Source organism: Aspergillus clavatus, genomic scaffold (genome assembly GCF_000002715.2).
Source record: "Aspergillus clavatus NRRL 1 1099423829798 genomic scaffold, whole genome shotgun sequence".
Taxonomy (NCBI): domain Eukaryota; kingdom Fungi; phylum Ascomycota; class Eurotiomycetes; order Eurotiales; family Aspergillaceae; genus Aspergillus; species Aspergillus clavatus.
The window spans coordinates 1,817,520-1,828,081 of record NW_001517101.1 but is presented as its reverse complement, the minus strand read 5'-3'; the positions used below and the strand labels follow the sequence as shown (position 1 = coordinate 1,828,081).

At 51.5% G+C, this 10,562-nt stretch overlaps 2 protein-coding genes across 2 annotated transcripts; both read right to left on the bottom strand.

Moving 5' to 3' along the window:
• Positions 1 to 155: 155 nt before the first annotated feature.
• On the bottom strand, positions 156 to 2,025 carry ACLA_093770 (cytochrome P450; the record flags this gene model as incomplete). The annotated part of the gene is made up of 6 exons (XM_001273103.1): positions 156 to 808; positions 868 to 1,233; positions 1,299 to 1,571; positions 1,628 to 1,687; positions 1,748 to 1,898; positions 1,951 to 2,025. 6 exons carry the CDS (start codon positions 2,023 to 2,025, stop codon positions 156 to 158), a joined length of 1,578 nt encoding a protein of 525 aa, XP_001273104.1.
• Positions 2,026 to 3,507: 1,482 nt separating this feature from the next.
• On the bottom strand, positions 3,508 to 9,564 carry ACLA_093760 (putative fatty acid synthase subunit beta; the record flags this gene model as incomplete). Its single annotated transcript, XM_001273102.1, has 3 exons — positions 3,508 to 3,957; positions 4,013 to 4,617; positions 4,668 to 9,564. 3 exons carry the CDS (start codon positions 9,562 to 9,564, stop codon positions 3,508 to 3,510), a joined length of 5,952 nt encoding a protein of 1,983 aa, XP_001273103.1.
• Positions 9,565 to 10,562: the final 998 nt, after the last annotated feature.

The window sequence follows — 10,562 nt, the reverse complement described above, 5'->3', positions numbered from 1 at the left end:
AGGCTTTTCAAGGTAAATTGCACAGGTAAATAGTCAATTGAGAAACATCTCTGTAAGGCAACGAGATTATTTTGTGCACTCCGATCTACGGTACATTTATATATATACTTCAGCATTTTGACCTCCCACAACGTTTTGCATGCTTCCCCTCACAATTACACTCGGGGACTGAATTCTATGTATGGCCCATGCTTCGCAGCCGTCAAGTGATCGTAGAGTTGGTACTCATTCACCCGGTGACGACCATACTCGGCATTCTCAACGCCCTCGCCCGTCTTCCCCAGATCCCCCGAGGCCAGACGGAGGTCGAAAGCCCAAAGCACATTTGCTAGAGCAAGATGAAGTTCAACATACGCCAGACTCTTTCCAATGCAGCTGCGGGGTCCGATAGAGAAGGGATTGAACGCGGAACGAGCCAGGCTCACGTCACCCTTGACGGTATGACATTCACTGGCAATCCAGCGCTCCGGACGGAAGGTGAAGGGCTGAGGATAGTAAGCCGGGTTGTGATGGATACTGTAGATGCATGTTCCAGCATCGACACCTGGAGGAATGTAGTGACCATCAACGGTGGCTCCGGCTTCTTCGGCTTCGCGCCAGAGGGAGCTGGCTGCCGAGGGGGACATGCGCATGCTCTCTTCAATACAGGCGCGCAGGAAGACGCATTGGTTCATTTCTACACCCATCCGGATATCCTCCGGAGACTGGAAGGTACTGCGAACCTCAGCTGTTGCTCGCTCAAGAGCTGAACGGTTGTGCGACAGATAGAAGAAGCACGCAGCCAGCGCAGTAGAGGAAGTATCAGTGCCTAGAGAGAAAATTGTGATTAGTCCAAGATGCAGTGCAAGTGGATACGGAATAGCATACCGGCCACAATAAGGGTCGCACTCTCGCCGCCCAATTCCCTCTTTCGCAACGGCAGTCCTGTCTCGGGATCTGTAGCATTGGCCAAAGTCGCAAAGACTCCCTTGCCTGTCGTGGCCGCGACTTGGATACCCTGGTTGAGCATCTCCTCCACAAAGCGGATGAAGATATCGCGGGCCTTGATGGCTTCAGGGAAGAGGTATTTGTCAAGGCGCATGAAGGTGACCTCGGGGGCCTGAGCCAGGACACCGACACGAACATTCGATTTTTCAATGACTTCAGGCACGAAGCGATATGTGGGAGTCCGGAGAGTAGACCATGGCACGCCAAAGATAATGTTACTCATGACATCAAACGCAAAGTAGTCCGCTAGAGTGGCGCCCCGTCAGTGACCATTGGGTAAACTCATTCAAAGGATAGGATCGAAGACGTACTGAAGCGTCCCATGTTCTTGGGCGAGGACCATGAGCCAACTGAAACAGCCTTGCCACCTTCACCGGTCTTCAATTGCGCAAGAAGCTGACGGATTTGCTCATTAATCACGACTTCATGGTTCTTGAGCGCGGCGTCGGAGAAACCCTGGCTGATGACCCGTCTCTTCTTGCCATGCTTCTTCTTGTCGATCACCGTCAAGGTATTCGGGGCTCGGTGCACCATGGCGGCGTATCGCTGTGCCTTTCTGAAGTTCTTTCCATGTCCGTAGATGTCTAAGGCACAAACAAAAAGTTAGAGGCTTGTTGATCAGAAAGAATATCTAACTCACCGTGCAGACCGGTTGCCGTGTTCACCAGGAGACTGTTAGGGCCGTATCTCACAAAGTCACCTATTTGAAAGGGACGTATCAGTATTGGAAACAGCTCTGGGGGAATGGGAATGTACTCACCGTACTTCTCGTGACATTTCCACATGTCCAGGTGGAGGTCACCCTTCCATGCGTGGTAGCCCGCGTAGAGATTGCTGACCTTTGCTAGCCAAGGGCCAGGATACTTCGCCAGTGGATGGAAGAACAGGCGGTGCACGACGAATCCCACTGTCTGTACCTTTTGTGTTAGAAGCCACTCTGAAGCAGGGTTGAACACCACATACAGTGCAGCATAGTGCAAAGAGACCTAGTAGAAGGCCTCTCAGCGCGAACGACGAAACCACTTGCGGGCTGAGCATCTTGTCGTATGTATCCAGACGCAGGATTTCCGTCAGAATTGGACAAGGGACTTCAGATGCATATTCATGAAGACCTCGATGGCAACTTATCTAATGGAGACCAGGAATTCAGCTATGGAAGCCATCGCGGAGTCGCGCACCATCTGATGCTAGCAGAACACGAGACTAACCGGGCTGAGGCCCCATCCATGAGTTCAAGCCATCTAGATCCTCCAAGCGTGATCAAACCGAAAAATTCAGCACCCGTTGCTGACTCGAGGAGCAGTCGAAGAACTGTTATTGTTCATGGCGTATTTGATGTTACATCCTGTAGTGCTGGTAATACGAAACATAACGGCTTTGTATGTTCGGTAACATGCGAACATCCTGTTTCCTGTCAGTTTGATGAGCTGTATTATCGTTACATGCCTAACAAATTACGCCGAGACCCTTCAAGATCCATAACAATCTACTACTACTCTGATCTCCACCGAGCCAAATGCTGACATTCAGCTGCAGCGTCGTCCAGATTTACCGCTGGCACTAGCGGCGCATACGCACGGATGAGCCCTCTCGACTTGTCTGTCGAATCAAACAATTGGCCCCTTTGCACGCCTGACGCTTCTCCTGCCACCTGCTGGATGTGTCGTTGCGCACTGTCATCCAGCCGTTCCGCCTTGTCCCAAGGAATTGTTCCGGAAGCTCGTAGGGCGATTAGACGGACCTGACTCGCCTACCCTAGCGGGTGCCTCGTAGACCGCTGAGCAGACTGCATCCTACTAGCGTCTCAGCCGTAGTGCGCACATTGCGGGACCCCAGTTCCCTGTTGTATTCCGATCATACACGAGCTTGCGACGACAAGCATCCCGTGCTCCTGCGGTTGTCCGTTGGATTTGTCTCACTTCATCGAGGACGATATGCAAGAGTGGCCACGTGGGGAGTACGGTTTCTAAACCCTTGTCTCTAAAACAGAGTGGTGGGTATAGTAGCCCATAGTATTATTGCTTCGACGAGGGACAAGATACAATGACGAACGGTATCATCTGGCGTTTTTCATACGCAAACATATCAACAAATTAGGTCTGAGTCCTCGGAAAAAAATAGTCCGAGCGGTACTCAAGAGTCTCCTGCAGGTGCCTGAGCATGGTCGTCTAGACTTGCCACAGGGGTGGCCTAACAAGAGCGAGGGCAAGAATGAGTTGAAGTCGCTCTCTGACCGTAACAGTTGGCCCATACGACCTTATCATGCCCTTCAGGTCTTCGATGGTACCTCTGTCGTTCATAAAGTAACTAGCTGAGGGTAGTAGGTCAAAAGAAGATACCTGATCGATCTATAAGAATCAAGGGCCCAAGACTATGTAAGGATCAGAAGTGAAGAGTGTTAAGTAGAAGATGTAATTAGAGATTATTTCGCTACAGTCGTAAATTAGAGGACTAGGACACAAGTATTCACGTCTAAGATGCCGCCACTGCTTGCTCTTGTCTGGTCTCAACGGCAGGCCACTACCAGTAAATGTCAGTATTATCGAACTGTGGACGCCGTAATGATTGATGGCCACTCACATTGCGCAGAAGATCTTCCAAAATCGGACTTTTGGTCAACGCTTGAATGCCCTGGACATATTCCCTTGATAGCTCAAATGGCTGCGCCGTGAGGTTAGGGATATATTTGCCGACTAGTCGACTGGGGTCAAGCATGGACTCGGAGATGTTATTTCGAAGGAGATACCGGAACGAATCCACACCTGGCCGCAAAAGGCTGCTGTGGAATGGCACATTCACCTTCAAAGGAATGGTGGCTCGACCTCTCTGGAGAACTGGTGCTGAGCTCGTTGCGTTCAGAACCGACAGGGTCCTCTGGATGAAGTCTTGTACCTCCTCAACTTTCGATATGTCAAGTTTCTTGGAGGCGAATGAGTCCATCAGCAACCCAAGTGCCGCCAAGCCACGTAGCTTTTGAAATATCCATTAGCAATTGATCAAGTCAGTAATGATTACAGGAACTCACATCTCCAGCACAGACATACTGCATGTTGGCCACATTGTAGTTGACAATCTCCAACAGCCCACCCGACTGCCGTGCTATTTCGTCTACACACCAGTGTAGATCTTTTTCGCCAAAGCTTTTTGAGACTCTGGTGGGATTGACAGCACACATGGAGTAGTCTGTGACTCCATTGGCATCTCTCTTCACTGCATTCTGCATGGTCAATCCACGGTAAAACACCAGCGATGCCACTTCCTCGATAGAGAACAACCGGCCCATAGCAGTCAAAGCCACATATTCGCCGAGCGAGTGGCCGGCAAAGAGACTGTCCTCCCGCACGACGCCGTTGCTGCGCATATCTTCAAATCTGGCAATCTCCATCAAGGCGAGCGCGGGCTGTGTGAACTGTGTCTCGTGCAGAAGCCCGTCGGCTGACCGGAAGGTGTACGATCGAGTGGACTTCGTGATTTCTGGGAAGACTCGCCTAGATGTGACGGCTCCGCTGTCATCCACCAAGTCAAAGGTCAGCGAGATATAGTTATCCCGAATCGCTCGTCCGTGGGTGCCTCCGAAATGCACCGTGAGGCTCTTGGGATTGTCCCGGACAATACGGGTGATAGAGAAGCCTAGCTAGTTAGCTCGCCGGCACTCCCTGAATGCTCCTGCTGTCACTTACCGTATGTGTTCTCGAAGTACTTATCGGCTCGTCTCCATACTTCTTCCGCACTAGGGCTCTGCTTGGCAAGTTCCATTCCCATCCCGGGCTGTTGACTACCTTGGCCGGTGAAAACGTATGCCATCAACGGCTGATCAACAGTCGCCTTTGCTGACAGGACTTTGACGCCGGATTTCGCATTCTTTACATGGACCGACAGCAACATCTTGCCTTGAGACATGCCCACATGCTCTATGCGAACGCTCAGTTGGTCGGCGGGGGTCACTTTGCCCTCGAAGTTGCACGACCAAGATCTCATGCGCGAGGGATCATTGTCCGCCACATGCGACTCGACAATACCACGGATCAACCCGCTCGTGAACATCCCATGAGTAACCCGGTTATCGTGGCCCGCAAAGCCAGCAAATAAATCCGACAGGTGAATAGGATTACAGTCTCCCGAAGCCTGGCCGTACTGATCTGCGTAGTCAGGGACCACAACGTGAAGATCCTCAAGAAGCACATGAGCCTGGGGAAGGGTCTGAGGGCAATTGTCAATGCGACTTCCATGTCGTTGGAGATAGTCCGTCACTGGGCTCTTGGTGTATGAGTCCCCAGCAAGACTGATGGTTCCCAGTATCTGTGGTGATTCCATATCCGCAACATATACAACCTGTCCCTCCACCGAGAGATGAGAGTATGTGTCTGAGCTTCCAAATGAAGAGCGGGTTCTCACATGGAATTCAATCGTTCTGCCCAGGTATTTGTCGAGGTCCACCTGCTCGTTCAAGAAGAGCCACGGCCGCGATTTCAGGAGAGCAAGATCCTTCTTCGATGAGAGTGCTAACCGGAAACTCTCTTCCTCGACGGCAAATGTATTCTCGTAGTCAGTATACTCCCCTGTCAGAATGAACGTGCTTCTCACACGAATGACAGGGGAACCATTGCGACGCAGCAGTCCTTCCGCTTCCACAACCTTGCCTGAACCCTTCCTGATTCGAATGGCTGTCAAACGCCCCTCTGGGGAGATGCGGTCTCCTTCTCTGAGTGTTTCGACACCATCAAGAAGCTCAAAGCTATTGCTTAGATGCAACAGCCGCAGCATATCTCCGGACACGAGCGGTGTGAACAGACAGCTCATCAGAGGTTTCCAACCAATTGCGATTGCCAGATCAAGAGGTGCGGGAACAGACTCAGGGGTGGAAGTGTAAGCGGAGTTGTGATTGAGGATGCTCTGAGCAAATTGCTTGATCATGGTCCGGGTGAGGACGACATCCTCACCACGGAAGGCCACGTCGGTTGCAGGCGAAATAGATGGCTGTTTCCCAACCCATATTGTCTGGTAGTATCGCTTGATGCGTTCGCTTCGGCCAGTCATGTTCTCTATGATACTAGGCCCTCCTGTCCGTGGTTTATAATCGAAATGGAATTCCAATGGCACAGCCTCACGCTTGGCAACTGTGTGATCCCAGAAAGTGAGGATAATTTCGCCGTCGTTGTATCCATTTCGCACAGTTGCAGTAGCGATGAGACTTCTGCCAAACTCTTTGATGAAGATCTCCGCTCCCTTGGGAGAATGAGGATTCCGAACTTCGACGATACGACCACGAGCGACGTTAAATAGTCGACGGATGGGGTTGGAAACCATCTTCGTCCCCTGGATGACCACCTGCTCGGTGAAAATAGCACGGCACCAGGGGGCAGAGCATGCCCCAGCGAGGGCTGTTAACCAATCATCTGGTGATAGCTGAGAATTGGGATCTGCGGCAGAATATCTCACAGTGTCCTCATCCTCCAGTTGTTCCACAGCAAATCCATTCAGCTTCAACTGGCTGGGTTCTTCTGGCTCCAGATTGGACGGGACATTCTCCAGACTACCACCATAGCAATCGCGTAGAAGGCCTTGGATATAGTACTCGTTAATCCCGTCGAGAATGCTCTGGACTGGCTCATTCGCTGTCGTGGTATATTGAGCAGCGACGGGTCCGTGTAAGATGCACACACGGCCGACATCCTGACCTGGAACTGCTTCAAGGCGCTCCGATTGCCACAAAGAATCCTTTTTGAACCAGAACTCAAGATCTTCGTCGAGTGCGACAATGTACGGCACTGGCTTTTGGCCCCGCCGACGGGAGAGCAAAATGAAGTACTCGGCATCTGCAGCAGTGATCACATCGATCTTGGCCTGTGGATAACGTGCGAAGAGATGTGCTTGGAACTTCTCGGGCTCATCCAGCTGATTCAAGCTTCGGAGGGCGGCTTCTGCGTTTTGGGTAGCAGGCCCAAGCCTCTCCTCCAAAAGGCGGGTAAAATCTGCAACCAATGTTCGAAATGATGGGTCGATCCATTGCTGAGTCTGGTTCAGATATAGAAGGCTGACGAGGCGTTGCCAGACTTCGGCGTAGGTCATCTCGTGTAGATCCACTATCTCGCCTTTGGCGTTACAACCGAACCAGACTTTCTGAAAGTCATCATTGAGACGCCGGATATAGTACTCCTTTCGCGCCAATAGAGCCTCCTTTTGCTTCTCTCGCGGTAGACTGAAAATATCCTTATCCAGCTCGGCCCACAGCATGACTCCCCGTGTCGCCAACTTGTGGATTGGCTCGCCCATTTCCGAGCGAACTGTTAGAATGCCTCCCGTGGGATGCGTATATGTCCCCTCCCAGTGTGCATCGGTCACTCCAGGGATTTGACAAATAGCCTGCTTGACCGCAGGACTTGTATGTGCTTCCTGAGACGCCATTACCCGGCTTCCAAGCAGAACAGCATCAAACGGCATGCGGGGACGTCCAAAGCGTTCGGACCACGACCCGGTGAGGTACGGGTAGCTGCCCTCCCCGTTTCCAAATCCACTACCTGCGACTAGAATCACATTGCGGTGGGAGCGAATCTGACCATATCGGTCAAGAATAGGTTCGTGGAAATCCTCATAGGAGTGATGCCCGCCACCACGCCCTCCAGTCCACTGCAAAACAATCGGAAAATCGGGGTTGGCGCCAGCAATTTCAAGGACCGCATCGATAGATTCCTTTGAACCGGGCTTGAGAGCAATATGCGCCAAGGAGAGTTCCGAAATATAGCCCTGGACAATATCTGGAGAAGGGACACCTGCTCCGATTGTCAACCCCGTGATGGGTACACCAGACTGTCGAAGTTCGGCAAGCAACGGGATTTGCCATGCCATTGCCCGTGGATTCGCATAGATCAGGTTGCATGTGATACCGCGACCTGGGGTTATGGCCGCAGCCAGGGACAAGATACCCTGTCGCATCTTGTCGGCGTCGGAGAATCCACCACATGCCAGTTCGGCATGGTATCCAGCATTCATGATTGCAGCCACAAAGTCGGGAGAAGTGGTGGTGGGCGTCATTCCAGCGACCATCACCGGAGGAAGTCCAAGAACTTCGCTGAATCGAGTTGTGACTAGGACATGGGAATCAGAGAGCGAATGAGCCAGCTGGGGAGAATGCGCGGTGTTCCAGATAGGGCCATATGTGATCGTAGCATGGCGCGCATACAAGTCTCCTGCTCCGCCCAGAGCGTTGCTTGGGTTGCGATGAGCTGAAACAATGATGGTCCGTAGCCCTGTCCCATCTCGCTGTTGATTTACCAGGTTTCCAATTCCTGCATCACCACCGGGCCCAAAGTCCAAAACATGAGTGAAGCCAGGAAGGCGCTCATGCAGAAGCTTCTCCCATTGTACCCGCCCTGTACAGATCATCTGCACCAGCTGTGGGATTAAATTTGCGCTCTGCTGCAAATTCTCAGCTGTTTCGGTATGAAACACGGGAAAAGCCAGGTCTGCACCATCAAGAGAGACTGAAGCGAGATCTTGCAACAACAGCTCCTCGGCTGCTTGTAGGTAGGGTGAGTGAAAAGGCGCAGCGATTGATAGGAGGCGAGTGTGGAGAACGGGAGGACGCTGGCTATAAGGAATTCGAGATTGACTAGGAGACGCCGTGTTGCCGCTGCGCTTGAGATGAAGTACCTTCTCGAGGGCTCGCAAGGACTTTGGCAGTCCTGCAACGACCAACTGATGAGGCCCATTTACCAAGGCCAGATGTACGTGCTCAGATCCTGGCAGGTGGGCGTTGAGTCTGTCGATGTGTGCGTGTAGCGTATGCTGGGAGAGACCCTTAACACTAAGCATGCACCAAGATGCATCCTGAGACGACAATGGAAGATTATAAGGCGTGCTTTGCTGACAGCGAGCTCCAATCCAGAAAAGAACCTCCACAGCCTGCTGCGCCGACTGGTAAAAGCTGTCCCGCGAGTCGACACTGGCAATGAAGCATGCCACAACGACTCCCTGCGAGTGTCCAGCTGCACCGGAAAGGAATTGGCGCAACTCTCCGGGAGACACATTCAGGTTAAGGCACGCAATGCTATAGTGGACCAGTTGCAGAAGTCCAATCAGAGGCAGACTGACGGCAGGGGTCGTGAGGTAATGAACATCTGGACGAGAGTCGGGATGCTTCAGCCACTGCAAAACCGTCAAGCCATGAGAGAAGAGATCTTTCACTCGATCATCCGCGGCCAGGCGAGTGAGACTCTCGGAGATAAGGCGAATCAGTGTCTCAAGATGATCTTCATAGATGTTGTAGGCTTCAGCGAGCTCATCAAAGTAGTTCTCAACGCCTTGGCCATTGAAGAGAGCAAAAAGCTTTGCGTTGCCGCTCTGCGCCTGCGTGAGGAAGTGGCTAGATCCAGGGCTGGATCTCTCTTTGGTCAAGGCACACGCTTTGAAGTATGTGCGCAGGATGCTATGGTCCAAAGCCTGCTCTCCATCCATCGATGCCAGGACGGTATTGATATTCTCATTTTGCAAAATCTTGGTTTGAAAAAAGTTTAGGACTTCTTTGAGGATGATCAGGTCGAGAGAAGAACTAGATGTTTCCTGGTGCACTCCATCCATAATAGACTGCATAAAGGAAGAGCATAATGCAAGGGGTGATGAATTGCTGGTGTTTTCTTCAGCTGGTGATATAGACGGCTTGGAGAATGCATCCTTGAGTTCTCGACATCGCGGAAAGAGAGCTCGAGGCATGGATATTAAACATTGAACAGAGCCATCCTGTAGAACCAGTTCCTCAAAAGACAGCGGTTGCTGGTGTACCTCCTCCCATGGTGTGACCGGGGAGGAAGATACTTGCGACCCTAACGATGACCATGGACTGTCCATCCTGTGAAAGTGATAGAGGCAGATAGCTTGGGGATCTGCCCTCTCGAGAGACGTTCAAACAGCAGAGTTGAACAGCATTCACTGTAGATGAGGATTCACTTTCGACTCCCGCTCTTCACGCTTATACCTGTCAGTCCTGGAGCACTACCAGAAATCCTCCTCCGACTGGTTCAAATTACCACAAAAAAGCATTCAGCCTCCGGTTCCTCGCCCCCTGTCCTGTCGGCGTGGGTCTGAGCCTACTTCACCCATTTGTCTTGGTCTCAGCCGTGATGGAATCTCGATGTTCCTTTCGATATGTCCATTCGCCATCGTGCATTGGCAGCGCTGTTGAAGTATCATACATGGCGTACGGGTCATATGGTACAGATACGAATACAGAGTTACAGGTGTTGGTAACCGTCATCTTTCCAAACTGAATGACAATACGGCAATACAACAGTACACAATACCAATTCCACTACCGAATGGTCTCGCCCGTCCACCCGAATATATACTCTGTAATCCCTTGCAAGCGCCATTACAGTTAAATACAGTGGCATGATTGCGCTGCAACCAACTTAGTATAATTCCACTTTCATGCAGATCCTTAGTGATTTTAGTGGATCCTGTTCCTTCACGTCTCTTTGATCTTAGAACTTACCTTGATGGTATATTAGTTATGATTATTAGGGCAGAAAGGAGGAAAATCTCTCAGCCGCCAAGGACTAATACGATCCCTCAGGCCCGAA